This window comes from Takifugu flavidus, chromosome 6 (genome assembly GCF_003711565.1).
Source record: "Takifugu flavidus isolate HTHZ2018 chromosome 6, ASM371156v2, whole genome shotgun sequence".
Classification (NCBI taxonomy): domain Eukaryota; kingdom Metazoa; phylum Chordata; class Actinopteri; order Tetraodontiformes; family Tetraodontidae; genus Takifugu; species Takifugu flavidus.
Genome location: NC_079525.1, coordinates 9441055 through 9467390, shown reverse-complemented (window position 1 = coordinate 9467390; position 26336 = coordinate 9441055). Strand labels below are relative to the sequence as shown.

At 45.3% G+C, this 26336-nt stretch overlaps 1 protein-coding gene across 3 annotated transcripts in view; it reads right to left on the bottom strand.

Moving 5' to 3' along the window:
• Nucleotides 1-26336, bottom strand: part of dlc1 (DLC1 Rho GTPase activating protein) — a 65788-nt gene that overhangs the window by 38792 nt on the left and 660 nt on the right. Inside the window, exons 2-5 of one of the 3 annotated variants that reach the window (XM_057035800.1) lie at nt 24219-25888; nt 22225-22359; nt 21945-22037; nt 10673-10706 (exon numbers count right to left, since the gene is read on the bottom strand). In XM_057035800.1, the coding sequence (XP_056891780.1) occupies nt 10673-10706; nt 21945-22037; nt 22225-22359; nt 24219-25888 (1932 nt within the window). Of the gene's footprint in view, nt 1-10672; nt 10707-21944; nt 22038-22224; nt 22360-22454; nt 22474-24218; nt 25889-26336 lie in introns of those variants that run through there. The other 2 variants (XM_057035801.1, XM_057035802.1) reach the window with 2 other exon arrangements.

The following is a 26336-nucleotide window of genomic DNA, read 5'->3' as shown; positions in this document are numbered from 1 at the left end:
AGGCATGTTGCCACTGTTACTATTCTTTCCCGTCACAAAATTTCAACAATCCTTCAAGAATCCTAAAATTCTGCAAGAATGTAAAATAAGATTTTTTTTTAATGTCAAGTTTCTTTACTTGACATTAAACTCTCCTCTTGCATGTACTCAGAAAGCATTTTCTTTGTAATAAAACTGAGAAGAATCCTGGACCTTGCTAAGTGCTTCACACAACAAAGTGCTTTACACTGCTAATAGGCAGAAGAAGAGACAAATGTTCTCAGTGAAGGATTTTCACAACATCTACTGTACATGTGTAACTATTTATGCAGCATACCAATAATTACATTCCACACTAAGTTCACACGTGAGTGAGTCAAAGGTTCTTGCTGAATGGTCCAGCATGTGAAGGTAATATACACAGCTTTGGCTTATTGCAGCCTGCTGATAACACTGTACTCATCACGGACAATTGACTTTATGGTCTTTATGGGTTTGCTGAGACTGATAAGGCTGGATTCCTGCAGCTTTGCTTTTCACAAGCTTCTAACAAGTGCTTCTCCTGTTTAATGACCTCTTTAACAATGTTGTAAATGTCGACCAGGATGGGATACAGGAAAACAAACTTCACAGACACACACACCTTACTAGCTCTATGATATATATGTCAAATTGGGGGTCTAATGCATGTCTAATGCAAGAGTGCACGCACTATGAACACATGTGGAGAACATCTGGGTCAGTATTTATAGCCCCATGACATGTGAGACTAATTCCCTTTCATTTTCTATACCGGTGATAAGAGGACAACATACAGTCGGTAACCAAGCAGAGGTGAAAACAATGGTGTCCTCATTGGGGGCCTTACAAAAATCACTTATATTAACTGCATCTTCATCTTGCCAGGTAAATGTACATATGGCACAGCTACATTCTAAACAAGAAAGTCTGTACTGCTGTAGATGATAAACTGCCAACACTGGCCCCCAAAAAAAGGTGGGGTTAAAAGTGAGGGTAGGGTGTTGTTGGGACTTCAAATGGTGTGTAGGTCTTCAAAATGTCAGAAAAAATCTGTACATTAAATACTTTACTGCAGGGCCACAACTATGATGGAATGTTGAAGCACGTATGTGTGGGTGTGCCCCAAACGTGACTGTAATTGTGTGTAAAATCCTTTGATGCGACCATCTGCCTGAGGACAGTCTGCTATCAAACAGACATTCCTCAACCCTGACCGTCTGCCCTACTTTCTAATTCTGACTCCCTCAAACTGTAGCACCCTCCAGAGGTGAGCTACAGTCAGATATCAGTCAACTGTAAACATCAAGATACCAATGTGAACCCTTCCATATAGAGCTAACAAAACCAATCTAGTCCCCAGCACGTTCCAGACAATTAATCTCTGACTTCTATGCAATGTTAAGAACCGGCTATAATGGTACAGCCCACTGGGACAGGACTGGTTCAGTGTCCTGGAGACAGTTTGCGTGTCCCGCAGAATCGACACTGAGAATTGTAGACCACCGGTTGATGGATGGAATCTCATACCGGATCACTGCCAATATTGCATGGCTTCTGGCGAACCTTTTCAATTATATGTAATGTTGTCAAATAAAATCCCCTTTACAACAAGACTAACAGCCCTGAATAAAACCTCCATCCACATGTTTATCTGCATAGCAGATGGAAAGCACCAATATGTTTGACCCAATTTTACCCATGTTATGATTTTACATTTCACCATTTAACATTTGTCTATGTTTCAAGAAGACAGGTTGCATTAAATTAATCAGAAGACTCACAAACTTCAACCTTACAGTATTTTGACAGTGGTTTATTCATCATAAACTCTTCATTGTCTTAACCATATTTCTAGGGGCAGAGCAGAAGAGTAAAGTTCCAGTTCCAACCTTGATGCAGGACAGAGTGTGTCACATGTGTGTGGGAGTGTATATTGCGGCTGGTGTAGACTGAGGAAGAGGCCAGGAATGTGACCTTGCACAAAAACAGAAAACTCCTGAAAGCTGCATAACGGCAAAGACATTTGGAGTAAGGCAGAGCCCATCTGAGAGCAGGAAGAAGGAGCAGAAACATCACTCATGAGCCGTTATTGACTTGGCTCCAGGCTGTTTGAGCTTTATTAGATCTGTCAAATCACCTTCTCAGATGAGATAAATGTGCTCAGGAAACAAGTTACTGCAGCATACATGGAAGAAGATGTGTTCTTCAACAAATTAAGATTGGCAGAGAAATGGGGTTGCATATCTGATGTGGTCTGAGTGAAAAAGGGGAGGAGGCGTACGAGCAATAAATGGAAACACACTATATAGTTGAATATTTTCACAAAATAAACTTATCTTAATCTTCCTGCATTATGTTGTGAAGAATGCTTTGGTTGGAAGAGAAAATGATGTGAGGATTTTGTCCATGTGTTTTCAAACCAAATATAAAGCTTTTGCAGGCAGACAATTAACTCAGAATAGTATTGACACAAGGGGAAAACCCAACATAATTACATGGCTTTCACATTACCGTTTTGTGAGTCAAATAAGGTATCTTTATTTTGCTGAAATTTGAAGGTCCAGGACTGGAGTTTATTTTCTTCTGAAAACAGAGGTGGCCAGATGCTTCCCTGTATTTCACATTGCTAAACTATTCCCATGCTGGTTTTACCTCTATATTTAGCACACAGTAGAGGAGTAAAGGAGTGATTGCCTCTTACTGGTGTGAGAACAAAAGAGTGAAAAGTTTCTCTGGTTATACATATTTGTCATATCTGTTGTGACTCCTACTCTGGCCCCACCTCCTCCTGGGCAATCAGCTCAACCACCACCACCTGGGCCCTCTCCTGCAGCTGCACCCAATCCGCCCAAACGACTCTGCACCCATAAAAGGCCCCTATGCACTCAGGCCAGTGCTTGATCTAACTGATGTTTTTTGGCAACACGTCCCGTGGACCCAGCATCTCTCCAGGCTCCCCAGCGACTCCCTGCGTCTCCCTGCGTCTTCCAGCGACTCCCAGCGACTCCTCTACAACCTTCCTAGCCCCTCTTCCTCTGACCTCTTCCTCTTCCCCTTCCTCGGACGGATTTCTCCTATCCTCTGGACACTTGGACTCCTCCACAGACTCTCGCCCCTGGATCTCTAACTTGGTTCGTCTGCCGCATCACGCACCTATAGTTTGTCTCGGCCTCTCTCATTTAGTTTCTTCCCTCCTGTTTTTTTTTGCTTCATTAAACCTTTTGAGTTTACTTTTAATTCCCGTGTCTGTCTGCCTTCTTTGGGGTTCTGCCACACTTGACCGCCAGTCCTCTCGAGCGTAACAGAAAGATCAAGCCCAGATGAGTCAAGGTGGAACCCCGGGGCAGCTGGGCGGCCCTAGGACCCCCACGTTACCCTCCCCCCTCGAAAGAAGAGTGGAGGCCCACTCTGCCCAGCTCTCTCCCTTCAGTCGGAGCTAACCAAGGCCTTCCCCACAATCCAGGGGGAGATTTCCGAGCTCCAGAGCTCCTCCCAGACCACCTCCAGTACCCTGTCCGCCCTCTCCAACCAGATGTCCGCCATGGCAACCGTTTTGGCTTCCATTATTCAGAAGCTAGGCAGCGACCCCGGTGGGGCTGCTCCATCAGAACCATCTCTCCCGCTTTCTCCCCGAGCCGAGCCCAACCTTGCCAGCCCCCGTGTGTTCGGCGGGCATTTCGACCTGGGCAAGGGGTTCCTCCCAATTAGTGAGCTGCTCTTCCGCCATCAGCCCTCCAGATTTGTTTCCGACGAGGCCAAGGTTGGATTTATAACCTCCCTCCTGGCCGACAAGGCATTGAGCTGGGCCATAGCTGCCGTCGACCTGGACCCCCGCCTCTCCTCAGACTACAGCGCCTTTCGACGGGAGTTCAAGGCTGTGTTCGAGCACCCCACCTACGGTGAAGACGCCGCGAGTCGTCTGCTCGCTCTCCAGCAGGGGTCACGGTCAGTTGCGGAGTACACCCTTGAGTTCCGCATCCTGGCTGCAGAGAGCCGCTGGGGCGAGACCGCGCTCCGTAGCGCCTATCGACGGGGCCTGAGTGAGGCAATCAAGGACCTGATTGTGAGAGACCGCCCCTCGTCACTCAACGAGCTGATCACCCTCTCGCTCCAGATGGATGAACGACTACGGGAGCGCCGCCAGGAGCGCGCCCAACGTGCGGGCGGTTCTACCCGCCAACTCTCCCACCGCACTTCCTCTGTCCCTGACTTCTCCCTTACCAGCACCTGCCCCCGCCCTCCTCACATCCTCTTGCAATCCCCAGCTCACTCCTCCCCCAGAGTCGGAGAGGAACCCATGCAGATCGGCCGGTCCCGTCTCTCACGGCAGGAGCGGGAGCAAAGACTCCGAGACCAGTTGTGCCTGTACTGCGGAAACAACGGCCACTTCATCCAAGCCTGCCCCGTCCGACCAAAAGGGCCTGCTCACCAGTAGGGGGAGTACTGGTGAGCCGAGCTGTGATTCCCCAACCCACCGAGCAACACAACCGCCTCTTCCCCGCAACCCTCTCCTGGGATAAGGAGTCTATTCCGGTGAGTGTTCTCATTGACTCTGGGGCTGATGAGTCCCTGATGGACTTTTCTCTCGCGCGTCAAGCTGGCATTCCCCTGGTTCCTCTCGATCGCTCCCTGTCCCCCCAGGCGATCGATGGCCGCTCTCTGGGTAACATCACGCATCGCACCATCCCACTCACCCTAACACTCTCGGGTAATCACATAGAGAGTACACCTTTCCTGGTTTTGCACGCCCCCACCGCTCCACTCGTGTTAGGAAGACCGTGGTTGGAAAGGCACGACCCCCACATCTCATGGGCTTCGGGTCGGATCCTGGGGTGGAGCGTGGCCTGTCACGCCAACTGCCTTCGCTCCGCCCCCTCTCCATCCAGTAATCCCAGGCCCGCGCTCACTCCCTCGGATCTCACTGGTGTTCCCCCTATCTACAATGATTTAGCCCCAGTGTTCAGTAAGGACAATGCTCTGTCCCTTCCCCCTCACCGGCCCTATGATTGCCCCATCGACCTCCTCCCCGGGCTCCCTACCCCACGGGTCGACTTTACAATCTCTCCATCCCAGAGAAGGAGGTGATGCGCAATTACATCACTGAATCCCTTGCCTCTGGGATCATAAGACCATCGTCATCCCCCTTAGCTGCAGGTTTCTTCTTTGTAGCCAAGAAGGATGGCGGCCTGAGGCCCTGCATCGACTTCCGCAAACTTAACAACATCACCGTTAAGAACAAGTACCCTCTTCCCCTTATGAGTTCCACGTTCGAGCCTCTCACTCATGCCCGGGTTTTCACTAAGTTAGACCTCCGCAACGCTTACCACTTGGTGCGGATCAGGAAAGGGGACGAATGGAAGACCGCCTTCAACACACACCTCGGGCACTTCGAATACTGGTCATGCCCTTCGGCCTCTCCAACGCCCCCGCCGTCTTCCAGGAGTTGGTCAACGATGTGCTCCGGGACATGATCAACGTCTTTGTGGTGGTCTACTTGGACGACATCTTGATCTTCTCCCGCACCATGGAGGAGCACCACCAGCATGTTCGCCTGGTCCTACAACGGCTTTTGGAGAACCGACTATTCATCAAAGCCGAGAAGTGCGTCTTCCACTCCGCCTCAGTGGGGTACCTCGGCTACATCATGGGAGGGGGGGGGGTGCGCGCAGATCCGGCCAAGATCCAGGCTGTGGTGGAGTGGCCACGCCCCACCGACCGCACTCAGCTTCGTCGGTTCCTTGGGTTCGCCGGGTTCATCCGGCGGTTCATCAAAGGGTTCAGTCAAGTGGCTGCCCCTCTCTCCGCTCTCACCTCCACCTCGCGCCCTTTCGCCTGGACACCGGAGGCTGAGACCGCCTTCTCGGCCCTCAAGGACAGGTTCACGACGGCTCCGGTGCTCGCCCATCCAGACCCCGCTCGGCAGTTCATCGTCGAGGTCGATGCTTCGGACGCGGGCATCGGGGCAGTCCTCTCCCAGCGGTCCGAGGCAGACCAGAAGATTCACCCATGTGCCTACTTTTCCCGCCGTTTTGATCCGGCTGAACGAAATTACGATGTGGGCAACAGAGAACTTCTGGCGGTCTATGGAGCCTTGGTGGAGTGGAGACACTGGCTGGAGGGAGCAAAGCACCCGTTCCTTGTGTGGTCGGACCATAAGAACTTGACCTATGTGAGAACGGCCAAGAGACTCAATCCCAGACAGGGCCGCTGGGCTCTCTTCTTCAGTCGGTTTGATTTCACCCTCACTTTCCGTCCTGGTTCCAAGAATATCCGGGCTGATGCCCTCTCCCGCCAGTTTCCGGAGGAATTCCCCGGCGCCCCCAGGGACCCTGACACCATCGTTCCCCCGGCCCGGGTCATAGGGGTCATCTCCTGGCCGATCGAGACGGCCGTCGAGCAAGCCCAGAGAGACGAGCCAGATCCTGGGAACGGGCCTCAGGGCCGAATGTTCGTGCCTTCCTCCGTCCGGCCGCAGGTGCTAGAGTGGGGCCACTCCAGTTGTTTCGCCTGCCATCCTGGCGTGCGTCGGACGGCGGAGTTTGTGCAGCGGCGCTTCTGGTGGCCCAACCTCCAAGAGGATGTTCGGGAGTTTGTGGGCGCCTGCACGGTCTGTGCCCGCAGCAAGGCCTCCCATCGCTCGCCAGCAGGCCTTCTGCACCCCCTTCCCGTCCCCAGTCGACCCTGGTCTCACGTAGCCCTGGATTTTGTGACGGGCCTCCCCGTCTCGCAGGGGAACGACACCATCCTGACCATTGTGGACCGCTTCTCCAAGGGGGTCCACTTTGTCGCCCTCCCCAAACTCCCTTCTGCTGCAGAAACAGCTGAACTCCTGGTCTCCCACGTTGTACGTCTCCATGGGATCCCCCTTGACGTGGTCTCTGACCGTGGCCCCCAATTCACTTCTAGGGTGTGGCAGGCCTTCTGCAAGGGGATTGGGGCCACGGTAAGCCTGTCCTCTGGGTACCACCCCCAGTCCAACGGACAAGCCGAACGGGCCAACCAGGCTTTGGAGGCGGCCCTGCGCTGCGTGACCACCAGCAATCCTGCCTCCTGGTCCAAGTTCCTGCCGTGGGTGGAATACTCCCTCAACGCCATGGAGAGCTCTGCTACTGGTATGTCCCCCTTTCAATGTTTCCTGGGCTACCAACCCCCTCTGTTCCCCCAGCAGGAGCTGGAGATCGCAGTGCCGTCTACCAGGGCCCATCTCCGCCGATGTAGGCGCATCTGGAAGACTGCCCGCAAAGCCATCTTGCGGGCCACTGAGCAGTCCCGGCGTTCGGCCAACCGGCGAAGGAGGCCGGCCCCTGCTTACCGGCCTGGCCAGAAGGTCTGGCTGTTGGCCCGGGACCTGCCCCTCCAGACCTCGCAGACTTCCTCCAGAAAGCTGAACCCCCGCTACATCGGTCCATACACCATCTGCAGCATCATCAACCCCTCTGCAGTCCGTTTGGATCTCCCTGCCGCCCTCAAGGTTCACCCGGTCTTCCACGTCTCGCTCCTTAAACCCTTCTCCACCAGCCCCCTGTCCCCTCCTGCTCCGACTCCACCTCCCCCACAGGTCCTGTCGGACGGAGAGCCGGTGTGGAGCGTTAACAAGCTGCTGGCGGTCCGCCGACGGGGAAGGGGCTTCCAGTACCTGGTGGATTGGGTGGGTTACGGCCCTAAGACCGGAGCTGGGTGCCCCCATCCTATCTTGCTGACCCCTCCCTCCTCGAAGACTTCTACCGAGAGCACCCGGATGCTCCTGGGCGGTCGTCCGGTGCCTCCCGTAAGGGGGGGGGTACTGTTGTGACTCCTACTCTGGCCCCACCTCCTCCTGGGCAATCAGCTCAACCACCACCACCTGGGCCCTCTCCTGCAGCTGCACCCAATCCGCCCAAACGACTCTGCACCCATAAAAGGCCCCTATGCACTCAGGCCAGTGCTTGATCTAACTGATGTTTTTTGGCAACACGTCCCGTGGACCCAGCATCTCTCCAGGCTCCCCAGCGACTCCCTGCGTCTTCCAGCGACTCCTCTACAACCTTCCTAGCCCCTCTTTCTCTGACCTCTTCCTCTTCCCCTTCCTCGGACGGATTTCTCCTATCCTCTGGACACTTGGACTCCCCCACAGACTCTCGCCCCTGGATCTCGAACTTGGTTCGTCTGCCGCATCACGCACCTATAGTTTGTCTCGGCCTCTCTCATTTAGTTTCTTCCTCCTGTTTTTTTTTTTGCTTCATTAAACCTTTTGAGTTTACTTTTAATTCCCGTGTCTGTCTGCCTTCTTTGGGGTTCCGCCACACTTGACCGCCAGTCCTCTCGAGCGTAACAATATCAAAGGTGACAAAAGTAAAAATGCTAACCCAGTGTGAATATTGTGTGTTGTATAAAGCTGAGGTTTTGCCTGTGTGTTCCTGGTATCATGTTCTCTAGTATCATGTTCTCTTATGAGACAATGACCAATTGTTTCTCAGAAAAATCATGCAAAGTTGCTGCATGACTGTCATCAGACAAAGCCACAATCAGTCGTGTCTTCGCTCTGTGTTGGGTTTATGCTGAATGATGCAGCATCACAAGAGCTCCATAGCAACACACCTGATGGGTTGGTGCTGATAAAGCAGCAGCATGTGAAGACACCGTCTTTGTACCTCTGACGTCGAGAGCATCAACTGTGCTGAAATAGACTGTGAACCATGGAAACATCTTGTTGAGGGGTGTGTTTCCGTTGTCCCAGAGATAGTAAAATTAACCATGAATGAGCTGTCTTTCATGGCTGTGCAGCAGGAGCCTTTAGGGCATTGTGAGTGATGTAACACTGTCACAAATGTGTAATTCCCAGAGGCTTAAATAGCAGAGATACAGAGGGGGCTTTGAAGTGCCACAAAACTGGGCTTTGTGCTGTACCCAGTTCTGCATATCCCCGCCAAAGCACGTGGTCCCCCAGTCCTGGGCTCCATAAAATAGACCCAGAGATGGCTGTTACATAACTTGCTTGCAGGAGGTCAGATTGATTCCAGTAAGGAAAATGACTAAGAATGCATGACCTCTTTCTTAATATCATGTATTTTGCAACCTTTAGAACCATTAAAAAAAACAAAACAAATGAAATTTAAAGGCCTTCTTACACAAATATTTGTTCTCACAGTCGAATCATACATACAATACATACATACATGATACAATTCCCTGAAATGTTTATGGAAAATATTGGTAGTTAGTGGGGTGCAAAGAGTGACCGTGGACTCCTACTGGGCTGCCTGTGAGACAGTAGGAGACTAAATGAACCCCTTGTCTCCATGTCAAACCACCTCTCTGGTATTGTTTGCAAGTGGCCTGACAACACAGAGAACTATTTCATGAATGCTCCCCCCCTGCCGGATGTCAGAAGTGGGTCTATGCATCCATGCTTTGCTAATGGCCCATTGCATTACCAGGGAGACCCTTGACAGAGGGGTCAGAGCCACAATGGAGCGGATCAATGGCAGATATACTTTCTTTATTATGAAATGTTGTGTTATGTGTTATGAATGTTATTGCTGTTTTTCCTGTTAAAAGCAGATAATTGTCGACTAGATAAAATAAAGGCAAGAGTTGTTGACCTGTTTAGGAATAGAGCATAGGTGTCAAACCCTGGCCCGTGGGCCAAATTTGGCCCATAATGTAATTATATTTGGCCCGCAAAGTCGTACCAATTGACTATTAGTGCTGGCCCACCGGTATTATCCTTTAATGTGCATGTGCTAATACTACGAATACCAGAATGCTCTGCTGGTGTTTTGGTGTGAAAATCCACACTCCACATCAGTTGGTGGTGGTAATGCACCAATATGTGGCTTGCCAACCACTAAGAGAGAGGAAGTAGTCATAGTGACCTTATATGCTAATGCTAATTCTGGCACTACCCTTCTGAAAAATGATTAAAGGAAAGGCAGAAAATAGGACCTTTCTGAACAGGTAGGAGGCAGAATATCTGTTTAGATATGTAAAAGACCTGTCTGTCTTGTATGTGGAGCCAATGTGCATTAAGGAGAACAACAGATGACACTATAAAACACATTACCAAGACAAGCACACACACCTGGAAATGACTCAAAGGTGCCAGAAAGTAGAAGAGATGAAAAGGCATTACATTTACATTACATTAACTTACAATGGAAAAAGATTACTGTTAAAATTTAAAAGAGAAGAAATGAATGCCAGTTATATTTTTTTAAAATTTGAATTTCAACTTTATATGTGTGCAATAATAAATTATATATTGTATTGTGTTAAGTTTTGCTTGTTCCATGTTCAGTTGTTGAGCAAAACTAGTTTAGGTCCATATCAAAAGGTTCCCTGTTATAGCTAGAGGAAGGTTTTTTTCAACAAAAATCCATGTTGGCCCGTGACTTTGTCCCAGTTTTGAATTTTGGCCCACTGGGTATTTGAGTTTGACACCTCTGAAATAGAGGAACAATCAAAGTTAACTGATTACAGGGAAAAACATTTGTGGCATCAAATATGACATCCAGCCTGGCTCTTATCATGAAAGCCCCTGTAGACCTGTCTTGCCTCTTGTCTATATTTGCATCCAGACACTTCACATGACACGGACCACACGAACCACGCACACATTCTTCAAATTCATATATTTAACAGTCAATTCAGTCAAATGTCTCTCCCATGAATGCAAAAAACAGCAAGAACCTACCAGCCTTTTCTTTCTCAGGAATATTGGAGCCGCCCTGGAATAGAGAAGACAAAAGATTATATCATCACTCACAAGTAAAATTAAACAAAGCAGGAAATCAAAGACCTCTGCTTAAATTTTCAAACCTTATCTTGTGCTGCATCAGCTGTTGGACTCAATTACATTTCTCCTGCTTTTGCAGCCAAAACACTTCCTGGCTGGCTGCATTCCCATGTTCAGCCACTTCAATGCTTACAACCTGTTTTCAACTTCCCTTCTTTCCAGGCATTTCTTTCTTACTGTTTGTTTTTCCTTCCTTCCCTCTCATTCTTTTTTCCTTCTCCCTCTCCTCTGTTACAAAGTTAATGTTACTTCTTGCTCTAGCTGCAGTAATTCTACATTTAATTTTGTTGAGTTTTCAGTTGAAAACTACCCAACTATTAAATATGAATAAAACTACACTTGATTTGAACTCAAAAAGATAGATAGCACAATTCCACACATGTGATAATTGGAAAAAAGTCCAGAATCAGTGAGTGGAATGTCCTGTAGTAAACTGGTCAGTATGGGAGGTCTGGATAGCTCAGACATTTCAGTTGACCAGTGTGCCCCATTCCTATTGTGTAAACGCAACACCACGAGTTTCTGTCCATGACCCATGACGGCATCTATTCGAGAGAGTTTAACCTTCTCTAGAATAGATGAGCATTTGTGACTATGAGACCAAGGAGGGAAAACTGGGAATGAACAGTACCAGTAAGTACCACTGTGTTCAAAACACAGCAGCTATGGTATATTGGCTGAACACATTCCCTGCATGCTGCTATGCAGGTTGCCAGAGTGAAGTTGTCCAGGACATGTCAGGTGTCCGCTGAGTAGCACACACACACACACACACATACACACACATCAGCTGCCTCATTTCATATCACTTGTTTACTGCAACAGGGTAGTGTGGGGCAGGCAGGGGTGCAGAGTGTGACTGGAGTAGCTGCAAGTACGTCTGCATGATTCAACTCTCATGTCAAGCTCATTTTTTAACATAAGAGGAGGTTATCATGGAAAAAGGGGGTTTCTGCCTATTCCAATCCATACATAAAGCAAGGATATCCCTAAAAAGGAAAACAAATCATTTTAAAAACCTACCAAATAATAATCAACCCCACACTGTTACGTGCACATGAATGGTGTTTATATGCCAGCATCGGAGGTTTGAAGCTGCTGGTATGTGGCTCTTTAGCATATCTGAGCAATCCCAGGCCCCCTCCTCCTCTCCATCTGCAGTATGTGTGTAGGTCTGTGTTTGACCACCCACAGGGCCAAGGATTAAGAGGCTCATGCTAACCCAAACCTTTTCCTCACCACTTAACGCAAACAGCTAAATTGATGCAGATGGCTTATGGTCAAGTTAGCTGGTGGCTCCAGCACCAACTCTACAGTTTGTGTGTGTGTGTGTGTGTGTGTGTGTGTGTGTGTGTGTGTGTGTGTGTGTGTGTGTGTTGTTGTACCTTCAGAGACAACAAGGGTTCATATGAAGCTACTCTATGCCATTTTAACCTTATTAAATATATAGAAGCAGGCGGTCGTTATTGTATGTTTCCCTAAACATACACAAATAAATTAAGTTTTATCTTTGCACAGCTGTCAGAGTGTGATTTCTTTTTAAAACTTCTTTTAGAACCTGTGTGATTGTGTATCTGTGTCTGCTGTGTCCAGGGACATTACATGAAATCTGGATCTATTTGGGTTTTCTGAATGTTCTAATGCTCTTTTTAGTCCGACACATATACAAGAATTTGTTTTCCATGCTCTGGTGACCCCTAAGTGCATGTGCAAAAAGAAATGTGGGAAGCATTTTCTTTTTTCCCCCTTTGAGGAAAAGTCAGCCAACCCTCACCCCCGTGCTTTCCAACTGCATCCTCTTCTCACACTTTGAGAGTTTCCATGTGCTACAAGCGTGTCGACAGGAAGTGATGCGATAAGCTAGTTTAATGATGCATCAGAACATTTTGTGCGAAAGCTGTATATTAGTATCAGATGTTAAAATTAACTTTGATTTTAAAGGAAAACTGCTGTGAAATCTTCAGCTCAGTTTACTCGTCTTTAGTTGTGTAGAAGGTTAAACTTCTACTGCAGACACACCACCTACAAGTACGGTGGCCGAGAGATACAAGGGCCTCATTCTGCCATTCACTCACAAATCATAAACTCACTTCTGAATGAGTGAGGCTGCCTGACAGAAGGCCTGACAGAAGTGACTCCACATTTGTTTACAAGAGAAAGCCAACAGGCTTCTGGTTTCAGCCAGAGTCTGGTGGGAATAAGAGTTGGGCCCCCCAAACCTAAACTGTAACTTTTTGACTGGTCTTTGAATCCATCCCCGAACATGGTAATAAGTCTCTTTTAAGCTGTTGCTGAGCATGAACAACAACAACGACGACAAGAAGCAGACAACAAATGGGAGAACCATTTGTTGGAAACAACTGATCAGTACATCAAGGCCACAAGGACTAAGAGACTCAATAGATACCTGGTGGGTCTAAAAGCACTGTCCACACACGTATAGGACCAGCTCAATTAAACCAATACAGAGAAGAAAAACAAACAGCTAATAATAAAGAAGTTGGCATACAAGGATGCAGCAAATGTTAGGCTCCATGAACATTAGTGCTGGCAGCTGGCAACCCTCTGAGGAAGGTTAGCAGTAAAGTACTCAACAATACATGAATTGCACAATGCAATAACACAAAATACAGCTTGTCTTCAGACAATTCTATTGATTTCCCAAGGACAGCAAACTCAGAGTTGATCTACCTGCTGTTGTTCTACACGAGGTTCAGTTTGTAATTAATGGAAAATAGTTAATGGGTCTAGCCTCATGATCCCCACAGCATTAACTAAACAAGCCTGGGGATTACAGGCTGAGATGTCTGAGAGAGAATGGAGAATGGACTGACAATACACAGGGATTACAGCATGCAGCCGAAGACTCCAGGACAGTCCGATGGCAGACAGACAGCTTACTCACTTAGCAGAAAATGCAGAAGACACGGCTTCACCGAGTCAATCTCAGGCAACACAGGGTTTAATTTGGCAGGACAGCAGGACAACAGGACATTGACTGTTGGCTTAGTTGCTGCTGCATTGTTGCTGCCATTAGTGTGGAAGTGCCACCAGAAATAGTAACAATAAAAGGCCCAATTCAAGTATGTATGCAGACAGACAGACAGACAGACAGACAGACAGACAGACAGACACGATGTAATACTTTGTGTTCCTTCTATGATTATTTATGTTGTTTATTTTCTGTTCTTTGCTTTTATACGGTGAGTTTAACATAATAGGTAATTGTCACTTGGTTTTCAGCTTTTGTAAAAAGACTTGAGACAGTAATGGAATTTATTTTAGGTAAAAAGAGTTTCACAATTTTCTTGTGAAGGAAACGTTCTGAATGTTAGACTGGGATGCACAAACGCTTTGGATCTGTCTAATGCATAAATGGTTTATTTCTGTTACTCTAGCAAGTGAAAAAAAAGTTTATCTAATGCAGCAAATCCTTCTATCCTGTTCCTGGAGTGCTTTATTCATTGGTTCTAAACTTGAATCAACAGGAAAAGCAAGATTTCCTCTGGGGGTGAGGAGGAGTTAATCTTTCACATCCTGCTCCAAAGACGAGCCATTTTCTTTTCTAACCTACACCAAGATTGTGTTTGTCTCCTTGGAACTGCTGTGAGTGACTTTAGGGACAAGGACATAACCAAGAGCCTCTATTGCCCGAGACTAGGTTAAATATGGGGCTGCAAGTTCTGTCCAAGGATGAGGAAGAGGAGGACGAGGAGGAACTGTTGTAGGGTTAAATAAAAGGTGGTGAAAGTAGGAAGCATGATTGAAACTTTGGGAAGGTGTGGTTTGGATAGAGCAGGGGTCACCAACACAGTGCCCGAGGGCACCAAGTTGCCCGCAATGACCACATGAGTCGCCCGCAAACCTGTTCTAAAAATAGCAAAACTCGCAAGTGAGGTGCATCTAAGAAATTTTTTTCTACCGTTATTTTATTTAAATCACACCTGCATTTACATAGATTTTAAAATGACAATGTCTTAAAAATAAATAAAAATATAAATAAAGTGAAGGTGAACCCTGACCTAGTTCAAAGGTCAGTATAGTGCGCATGAAAGAACCTTTGCGCTTGTGGAGAATAAACTAGCGGGCAGTGAAGATGGTGAGTGGAGTGCAATTTTCTACCCCAAAAACATGGCAAAAAGAAGATAGTAAATTTATCATTTTCAAAGTGAATGGGAGGAAGAGTAATTTTTTACTACTGTGAAAGGAAGGTGTGTATGTTGCATTTGTGGGGTGACTGTGATGACAGTGAAGCAGCACAATGTGGAGAGACGCTTCACTACGCGTCATGAAAGCTACAATGCTAACTACCCACTGGGAAGCATTCTACAGTCAGAGAAGGCCCCTGAGCCAAAAAGTGTGTTTATAAAATGTAACAGATTTTGAACAGAATTGCAGTAGATTTGTTCAGTTAAGATTTATTCAATATGAAAGTTAATTTTTTTTAAATGTTGCATAACTTTTTAAAACATGGTTCAACATAGTTTATGAATTGTTAAAATGGTTTAGTTTCTTATGGTTGAAAGGGTCTGGTGAAAACTCATTTTTTTTCTGATCAAATGTAGAAGTGATCATCTGAACAATTGCTGAGATTAATAATAATAAAGTGTTGAATATTGATCTTTTCTGTTATTCACTCTCAGTTATTAACACACACACAGACACACGCACACACACACACACACACACACACACACCAGAAAGAGGCACCAGACAATTTGTTATTTTAGAGGAGTGTGTTAAGCGGTAGCCCTTCACACGACTCGGTACCCATGACTTAGCTCTTGGTTTCAAAAAGGTTGGTGACCCCTGGGATAGAGGATGTTTGGGGGTTCTAAGGCTGCCAAAGCGGAACAGAGAGGAAGGACAGAGCAGAGATCTGCTAGTGACCTTAGCACGCAAACCACAGCACTTCTATTGTCCACCAGTCCAAAGACAGATAAAGAGCTAATTATGTACAACTGACAAACAATTTCTCTGCCTGTCCAAAATTAAAAAGTCTGTTCATAAATCATCTCTTTCCCAAACAGTCATCTCCCATCAGGATAGACCCACCTTATGATATGGTTGCTTTTCCTGATTACGTTAGGGGTGGACTGAAGCACAAAGCTACATCCCACAGACACACACAAACTTGCGATAACTCGTCTAGCAGCTCCTCCAGAGGAAGATCTCCATGGCTGAAAATGTTAGGAGCAATACACCTGAGCTCCCCTGCCCTCCTTGTACCAAGAGACAGAGAGAGACAGACCTTCTCCCTCATGACCACTCTTGTCTTACCCCCAGAGACAAAGACGAATTTCGTCCTCAGCATGTGGCACCACATGACTGAGGTCAGTGTTTGTGAGGACAGGAAATCAGCCAACATCCTGGATGACAACCACTGCAAAGGAGATGTGGACCACCTGGACGAAGTAATTGGAAGTCACAGCATCAGCCCTCCGTCCTTAACATTATGGACAAGTCGACTTACACAACACGTTTGTGATATGGATGTAGATCAGCCTAGATGTCTAAAAGTGGGCTGTCCTAGTACTGAATACCATAGAGAAAACACTTTTCATCCAATAAAATATATTTAAAACTTCTTTATGGACATCCTGGGACTTTCTTAGCTACACAAATACTATCTCCCATATCAACCATACAGACCTTTACCAACAATAATAGTGATAATAAACCTCTACTCTTTTAAATAAAACAGTTGTAAGTAAAGCGGCTTTAAATACAATACATGAACATGTACTAAGTCTGTGATAGAGGATGGCTTGTTTCTTTCATATACTGCCTTATTTTTGAGGCTCAAATAGAAACTAGAACCACAGGAGTGTTAACATGTTAACAAACATCAACACACACACACACACACACACACACACACACACAAATACATGCTTTGTCTGGTTTTTGTGCTGTCCTTTTCACAAATACTGGAAAACCACCTGTAGATGACAGTAGATGAGTTTGGGCAACTGTTGCCATGGAGACACGATACACATCCAAACACTAGGTCAAAGGTTGCCCTGTTAAGAAATGTGTAGCAAAGAGGGAGCAGATTAGGGTTGGTACAGGGCAGCACCTCACCTGTAAAGCCACACCAGATTTCAAAGGTCTTTGCCTTTTATCAGGACAACTAAAGAAAGTTTTATTATTCATATGTGAAGTGGATCTAAACACTCAATGTTATCTGCCTCAACAAAACAATGCAGGTAAGCCCAAGATCCTGCTACACCAGGCAAGTCATGGAAACCTGCCAACAAAAACACTCTTACCAAAGAATAGTACCGGTAGTTCCCATGAGAGAAAAGTACCTGCTGTGGCCCAACATCTGTTAGGTGTTCACCCCACCGGTACTGCAGAAACAACAGCCACCTGCATAAGAACAATAACCACGAGCTCAACCAGCTATGAGACACAAATTTAACCATTGGATCCAATACTTCAATCGCACTAATGAAAGGTCTGTAGGCCAGCAAGTGAGTGTCAGTCCATCAGCCACATGCACATAATCAGGAGCATGTGGGCAGGAAGGCAAATACACAATAGGTGGTGGGACATCTGTGGCGTTACAAGAGTCTCATTTAATGTTTGTAGAGAGCCAGTTTAACAGTTATTTGGAAGCTTTCCTTTTTTGTTGCATTAACACTCATGACAGCTTCCACCTGAGCTGCTCAGATGACGACACAAATCATCTCAGGATTTTTGGTCCTTTCCTCTGCTGGGGTGACACTAGGCCCTCCATTCCTGCCACCCTTGGGTGCCATGCCGATGCTGTTTTACTTGCCATAGTCAGTCGGTGTTCTTGTCTGGTTGGTGTTGTACCCCTGAAGGTCTCGGGCTTGTGAGCCTTTGTGTATTATGTTGGGGTGGCCCAGAGTGGTGAAGTCACAGCTGCTCAGGCTTGACCTCCATCTGGTCAACTTTATCTTCTTTTTCTTCTGGTGGGAAGTGTGTGAGTGGAAGACGGAGATAGAGAGGAATTGTGCAAAAGTGCTTTTTTATTTATTCTATCCTTTGTGTTTATGAATGTTGGTGAATATAGTTTGATTTTGTGTGGTGTTTCGTGGTTTTGTATTAGTTTAGTGAGTGTGTGTATGTGTGTGCGGCGGCCAACCGCGTGCGGCCGTCATGGCGGCCAACGCTGGCTTAGCCGGGCTGAACAGAAAGCACGGGGTAAAAGTGGGAGCGGGCTCTGTGCTTAGTATGGAGGAGGTGGCTCTGGCTGTGGGTCAAAAAATAGGACACAGCTCCATAAAATCCACCGCACGTATGAATAAAGTCTATCCTTACACCCCCATGCACACACACATATTTATATGTACACAAGCACGCTCAGGGACGCACTTGTGTGTGTTACATTTTACTCAGGATATTTGCAAAATGTATTTGTGAATTTCTTTGTTGCTTACTTTTTCTATTATTGATGCTGTTTTAAATTCAATTATTATCTGAACTCCATAAATCCTTAAAGATGGATTAATTTAAGAAAAATATGTTTGAAGATTAGATTGTTTCATTGGAAGTAGGTCTGGTTCATTTATCAAAAGGAGAAAAACAAAATAAATACATTTCATAATAATTAAAATAATGACTGGAAGAAAATATTACATAAATGAATTAAATTCTAGAGTTGGATATTCCTTTTAATATCACATACTCTGTGATTAAGTATATAGTGTGCAGCAGTCAAACACTTATTTACAGTAGTAATTTCTTGCACTATGATAGTAAACACTAATTTGTCCAGAAATGTAAAGTAGTTAAAGTTATGTTGGTGTCACATGTTTATTTTTATCATTTAAAGTATTTTTATTGTTTAACTTAAGAGGATGAGGTGGATGTAATAACATCTTGTCTTACCCCCAGAGACAAAGACGAATTTCGTCCTCAGCATGTGGCACCACATGACTGAGGTCAGTGTTTGTGAGGACAGGAAATCAGCCAACATCCTGGATGACAACCACTGCAAAGGAGATGTGGACCACCTGGACGAAGTAATTGGAAGTCACAGCATCAGCCCTCCGTCCTTAACATTATGGACAAGTCGACTTACACAACACGTTTGTGATATGGATGTAGATCAGCCTAGATGTCTAAAAGTGGGCTGTCCTAGTACTGAATACCATAGAGAAAACACTTTTCATCCAATAAAATATATTTAAAACTTCTTTATGGACATCCTGGGACTTTCTTAGCTACACAAATACTATCTCCCATATCAACCATACAGACCTTTACCAACAATAATAGTGATAATAAACCTCTACTCTTTTAAATAAAACAGTTGTAAGTAAAGCGGCTTTAAATACAATACATGAACATGTACTAAGTCTGTGATAGAGGATGGCTTGTTTCTTTCATATACTGCCTTATCTTTGAGGCTCAAATAGAAACTAGAACCACAGGAGTGTTAACATGTTAACAAACATCAACACACACACACACACACACACACACACACACAAATACATGCTTTGTCTGGTTTTTGTGCTGTCCTTTTCACAAATACTGGAAAACCACCTGTAGATGACAGTAGATGAGTTTGGGCAACTGTTGCCATGGAGACACGATACACATCCAAACACTAGGTCAAAGGTTGCCCTGTTAAGAAATGTGTAGCAAAGAGGGAGCAGATTAGGGTTGGTACAGGGCAGCACCTCACCTGTAAAGCCACACCAGATTTCAAAGGTCTTTGCCTTTTATCAGGACAACTAAAGAAAGTTTTATTATTCATATGTGAAGTGGATCTAAACACTCAATGTTATCTGCCTCAACAAAACAATGCAGGTAAGCCCAAGATCCTGCTACACCAGGCAAGTCATGGAAACCTGCCAACAAAAACACTCTTACCAAAGAATAGTACCGGTAGTTCCCATGAGAGAAAAGTACCTGCTGTGGCCCAACATCTGTTAGGTGTTCACCCCACCGGTACTGCAGAAACAACAGCCACCTGCATAAGAACAATAACCACGAGCTCAACCAGCTATGAGACACAAATTTAACCATTGGATCCAATACTTCAATCGCACTAATGAAAGGTCTGTAGGCCAGCAAGTGAGTGTCAGTCCATCAGCCACATGCACATAATCAGGAGCATGTGGGCAGGAAGGCAAATACACAATAGGTGGTGGGACATCTGTGGCGTTACAAGAGTCTCATTTAATGTTTGTAGAGAGCCAGTTTAACAGTTATTTGGAAGCTTTCCTTTTTTGTTGCATTAACACTCATGACAGCTTCCACCTGAGCTGCTCAGATGACGACACAAATCATCTCAGGATTTTTGGTCCTTTCCTCTGCTGGGGTGACACTAGGCCCTCCATTCCTGCCACCCTTGGGTGCCATGCCGATGCTGTTTTACTTGCCATAGTCAGTCGGTGTTCTTGTCTGGTTGGTGTTGTACCCCTGAAGGTCTCGGGCTTGTGAGCCTTTGTGTATTATGTTGGGGTGGCCCAGAGTGGTGAAGTCACAGCTGCTCAGGCTTGACCTCCATCTGGTCAACTTTATCTTCTTTTTCTTCTGGTGGGAAGTGTGTGAGTGGAAGACGGAGATAGAGAGGAATTGTGCAAAAGTGCTTTTTTATTTATTCTATCCTTTGTGTTTATGAATGTTGGTGAATATAGTTTGATTTTGTGTGGTGTTTCGTGGTTTTGTATTAGTTTAGTGAGTGTGTGTATGTGTGTGCGGCGGCCAACCGCGTGCGGCCGTCATGGCGGCCAACGCTGGCTTAGCCGGGCTGAACAGAAAGCACGGGGTAAAAGTGGGAGCGGGCTCTGTGCTTAGTATGGAGGAGGTGGCTCTGGCTGTGGGTCAAAAAATAGGACACAGCTCCATAAAATCCACCGCACGTATGAATAAAGTCTATCCTTACACCCCCATGCACACACACATATTTATATGTACACAAGCACGCTCAGGGACGCACTTGTGTGTGTTACATTTTACTCAGGATATTTGCAAAATGTATTTGTGAATTTCTTTGTTGCTTACTTTTTCTATTATTGATGCTGTTTTAAATTCAATTATTATCTGAACTCCATAAATCCTTAAAGATGGATTAATTTAAGAAAAATATGTTTGAAGATTAGATTGTTTCATTGGAAGTAGGTCTGGTTCATTTATCAAAAGGAGAAAAACAAAATAAATACATTTCATAATAATTAAAATAATGACTGGAAGAAAATATTACATAAATGAATTAAATTCTAGAGTTGGATATTCCTTTTAATATCACATACTCTGTGATTAAGTATATAGTGTGCAGCAGTCAAACACTTATTTACAGTAGTAATTTCTTGCACTATGATAGTAAACACTAATTTGTCCAGAAATGTAAAGTAGTTAAAGTTATGTTGGTGTCACATGTTTATTTTTATCATTTAAAGTATTTTTATTGTTTAACTTAAGAGGATGAGGTGGATGTAATAACATGTTCAGTCTGAAAGGATTCAGTATTCATTTCTTTGGTCTTCCTCAGTTACTCCACACGCTCTCTACTGGGAACCGCCTTCCAGTTGCCGGAGTGTGGTTGACTGTTCCCAATCTCAGAGTTACTTTATTATTACAGGAAAGTTACAGAAACTGCAAGTCCTAATGTAGCTTAGCAGCAAGTCATATATTTCACTCAGCATCACAATAAATAGTCAGGAATGTTTTAGATTTCCAATAATTCTCTTGTGGATCACTTCTCCTTCACATCTGTTCATGGCTTTTATTAATTCATTTATGAGTCACTCGTAAATGTTTGCTCCACTGCTCAGTCTGCTGGATGACAGCTTTATTCCCCCTGGCCTTGTTGCCATGAACAGGAAAACTGAAAAAGTCATTAAGTAAACAAGGGATCAGAAGACACACATCTCAGCTGAAGCGTGTCCCCCTTTTGTCGCTCCCGCCTTGGCTTTTCACCCCCGAACCCTTTTCTGAACCTTTTGTTGGAGAGAGTTTGTCTAGATGTTTAGAAGCAGCTAATTATAGACTCTTAACAACGCGCTGGTTCAGCCCCAGTGCCAGGAGACATTCCAACAGCTGGAAGATTCATAAAGCTGCAATAGAGTGTGATGATTCTGGATGATGTGCTCATGCACAGAATACACCGTGTAAATGATTAACACTGTACAGACACAGAAGGCTGACACTTCCTTTATGACTTGATAAAGAACATTTGTTGACTTACCCCACATTTGGGCTTCGCTCCAAGGGCGGCCGAAGCTCCTGAAGTGCATGTGACATTTTGGCGGTTTGGTGGCACAGTTGCTAAAGTAAAGTCCTGCAGAAGTAATAAACCAAAACCAAAATGCTGATATCACATTGATGCTTCAGGTTTTTTACTATTCAGGTTTTCTACTATTCAGTGTCTTCCATATTGTCAGTCTACACGTGGACCGTGAGAAGAATGTTGGAACACCACTGTTTCCATTGTAGCCACTGATCTGAGATAATGTGCAGGCGCCTACCCGAGGTGGCCGTCGCCGAAGGGTTGGACTGCTGTACATGGATGAGGTGGTGCTCAGGGCATTCTGAATTTCTTGGTCCAGCTGGTCCAGCTTGATCAGCAGCAGCACCATGGAATCCACACGGGCACGTTCATGCTGCAGAAGGAAAAACAAGGGCTGAATGTAACTGCACTGTCTACTATCACTAATAAAACTAAAAAAATAACAATACATGCAAATTTAACTAGAACCTCTGGCAGCTCCTTTGGTGAAACCCTCTATACATTCTGTTTTTTATCATATATTTTTATATATGAATGAGTGTTTTGCACCCATTTCTCCTGCTCGTGGCTGTTTTTCTTTCTCATATACTGCTTTCACTGAATCTTATCCTGTCCCTTCCACCCTTGATGTGGATATGGTGAGTTTCAGATTTTCTTTTTAACCTCAAAAGTTTTTTTTAATGATGGCATTTGAGTAGGCTGCCCTCGTGTGGTAAAAGTGGAGTAAAACAAGCATCACCACCTGTCGAAACACTTAATATCAGATTAATACAATTTTTACAGTAATTCACTTCTTTAATTTTGTGTGTGTGTGTGTGTGTGTGTGTGTGTGTGTGTGTGTGTGTGTGTGTGTGTGTGTGTGTGTGTGTGAGATAACATGATTTGATTCTGACTGTGTTTTTACACTTCTGTTGTGTTAGAATCTGGCTGAGAAAGAAGACGTGTTGAGGGTCATGTCTCTGGAAATGCGTCACACATTGATGCATTTACTAACATTCCTGACTGATGGCAGGATAAGCTGCCTTGGCCCTTCTAGGAGTTTCACAATGAAACTGTGTGGTGGTGGAACAATGACTTCTTCCCGACGCCTCTGAATGAACACAAGGATCAACCAAAAATGAAAAACCAATAACCACGAGAATGCAAAATAAAAACAGGCCAGAACAACTTCAATGAGGCTCCGGGATGGTTTTGATGAGACATTTTTGTGGTTTTTGTCTCCTCAGAAGGGTCATTTTCTTTCTTTCCCATCCTTTTTAGGTTTCTATCACATTCCTCTCAGCTTCCTGTTTTTAGAGAATGGAGACAGTTCCCACACTTTCTCCATTGCTTTCTGCCAAACTGCTGCTTTTCCTGCTGGATAAAGGCATCAACATAGAGCCCAGACTCAGTTCAACGTGGCTGTTTGGATATAAAGGAAGAGATTCTGATATCACCAGGTTGTGTCTGTCTCTTTCTTTCAGGTTAGTTGGGCCACACAAGCTGAAAGTTTTACAGCACAGGATGCTTATACTATGGAAATTTGAACAACTGGACGATTGAAGAACTGAGAATTGTTCCCAAACACGATGGTTTAATGCATCCCTTGGTAGTTATTTTTTGAAAATAACACAGTATAAATATTGTTATTGCTCATGCTGTCACCTTTTATTTTTGTCACCCTTAACTGTATCCAACAAAAAATATTCAATAAAGCAGCCAACATTCATGTTGGAGATATTTTTGTGTGTGTGTGTGTATATATACATATGACCCGGTCGGGTATCTGATGTCAAATTGGCTACTGGAACAAGGCATTCATGGAGCAGAGCAGAGAATCTGATGGACTACTGATGGAGTATTACTATGGGAGAGATGGCTCCAACAAATACCAGACTCCCAGGCCTCTGGTAGAGGACCCGAGTCTGAAGGAGGTACTGCCCAGGTAGGCGAGGAATAGATTTTTTTTAATATGTATATAATATAGCTTTTAGTCCCTCCTTCTTCATGCAGCCCCTCAACCTTCCTCTACAGGACCTTGGTTTGCTAAGAGTGGTTGAAAAGCACGTGAGAGTAAAGTCATTGTTGTGCACGTTGCTTCTTAGCATGTGGGAGAAAAAGTGATTCCAGAGGCCCCGTTTGAGCAATAAAAATCAGCTCAGCCTTTGAGCTGAGTCAGTGGAGCAGTGAAACACAAAATGGGTTCAAACATTCGAAGTCTGAAACATGTTTGCACGGTTCAAGACAACTTACCTTTTTAGTGCGCACTTCACCCTCTCCGTTGGCTCCAGGCTGATTAATGCCAACCAGGCTATAACCTTGTGCATCACAGTTTTTGAGCAAGTCTGCTAGTTCTGCCTTCATCTCAGAGTTTTTGGCTGCTGGTGTGCATCCAGTATAACCGTCCGCCACCCCACAGCCAGGTGAGTCCCAACCAGATGCCTCTTGGTTGCTATGTAGAAGCTTTGGCGAGAGCTCAGCACAATCCTCTGCTGAGCATAGAGGCACATTTTGGGAGACCTTTTCAGCAGTTATGTAATTATCATCCATGTAGGACTGCTGAACATCTGGGTTTGGGGTAAAGTTAGAGTTCTTACTGGGGTGTATCGGGGTGTCATGTAGCACACTGTGGCTAACTTCTGGGATTGGATCCAGTTGTAAGCAGCTATTTCCAAACTGCTGTGGAGCTACACTTTGAGTTTCATGGCAAGCTGAAATGTTGACCATGGAGCTTCCACCTTGGTCATCTCTTGCACAGGTCGTTTCCAAATATGTCTCCATGGCACTTTCAGAATAACCAGTGTCCACATTTTTATTTAGCGAGTAGGATGACACCTCCTCCCCAAATCCAAGTCCTTCCTTATTTTGCTTTGCTCCATCTTTGTGTGGTGTCATCGCAGCATTAAAAGGCACCAAGAATGTCTCGCTGGATATTTCCCTCCCTTGCATCTCATCCGCTGCCACACTTTGCTTTCCTTCTTCGCAGGTCTTCATGTTGTGTTTAAGTCCTGCATTTTGACTCAGAGGCTCTGGTTTTAATCCATCCAGGTTACTGGTAGAATCTGAGCTGCCGCTTTCAATTCCACACTCACATTCTGCTAAAATCGTAAGCGGTTCCATAGCTTTACCAGCCTGTGACATCTTATCACCATTTTCCATTAAGTGATGTGTCCGGTCCATTAGTCTTCCATCAACTTGCTCAGGGTTGGACATTTTCTCTGCTTCTGCATCGGGAGGGTCATTTGGAGATCTGGCTCCAGCAGCAGAGGATTGGGTTAGAGTGATGTCAAAGGTTCCCAGAGGTCTGCTGTAACCCTCTGCGTAGTTCTCCATTGTTTGCTGGTGGTTTGGATGCTTGCCAGGCTGTTCACCAGCACATTCGCTCAGCAGAGGCTCATTGTTGGAAGGGACAGAAATGCATTGTTGCTCTTCATGAGTAATATGTGGACATTTAAAGTCATTATCATCCCTGCCGATATTTTGCTTCTTTCTTGCAATTTCACAAGCCCCATTTTGAATAGACGGGCATGTGTTTAAGTTACGGTGAGGGTCTCCATGACCCCTGGTGTTAGTGATTTGGAGATACTCTGATTCAGAGGCCCTCTGGGGAATGTCAACATCCAGCAAGTCATACATGCCCAGAGCTGACTCCTCCAAATCCAGTGGAACCTTCACATCATTTGGCATTAGCTTCAAGGCATTGGTCTCATCATTCAGCACAGTCTCTGCCTCCCTAATGGTCTGAGACGGCTCCTCTGTGACCAGCTGGTGGCAGCCTCCGGGCATGGAGGCACATCTAGTTCGCTGGCCCTGCCTGGAGGACCCTGCTCCCAGCCACGACCCCTCCACGTCCACCCCATGGAAGCAGATCAGGTCCAGATCATCATAGCTGTACTGTGATCCTGAAGCATGGTAGACAGCCTCTGTTCAAATATATAATATATATGATATATGATATATTATACACACACACACACACACACACACACACACACATATATACATATATTCACAAACAGCCGAAGTTATCGTAAAGAAATGGACCAGGTCAGTGGACAGATGACAACTTGATAAATAATATTTCATTTTTTAAAATAAACAGCTTGGAGAAGTGAAGTGAAGTGAAATGTCACCATAACTACATTTATAGTGTGTTCCACTGGACACACATCAGGTTTACATTATATTTGCTCCGGCAATACTTTCTTACTGATCCACTTGCTTTTACAAGTCCAAGCTTGCATTAGGGGCCATTGATAACAGTGCTTCATTCCGATATTACCAGTTAAAATCTGCTGTAACACTAAACACAGAATGCAATTGGGACTTATTGTGAATATGGTGTGTCCTACTTTAGCGCATCTAAAAGCT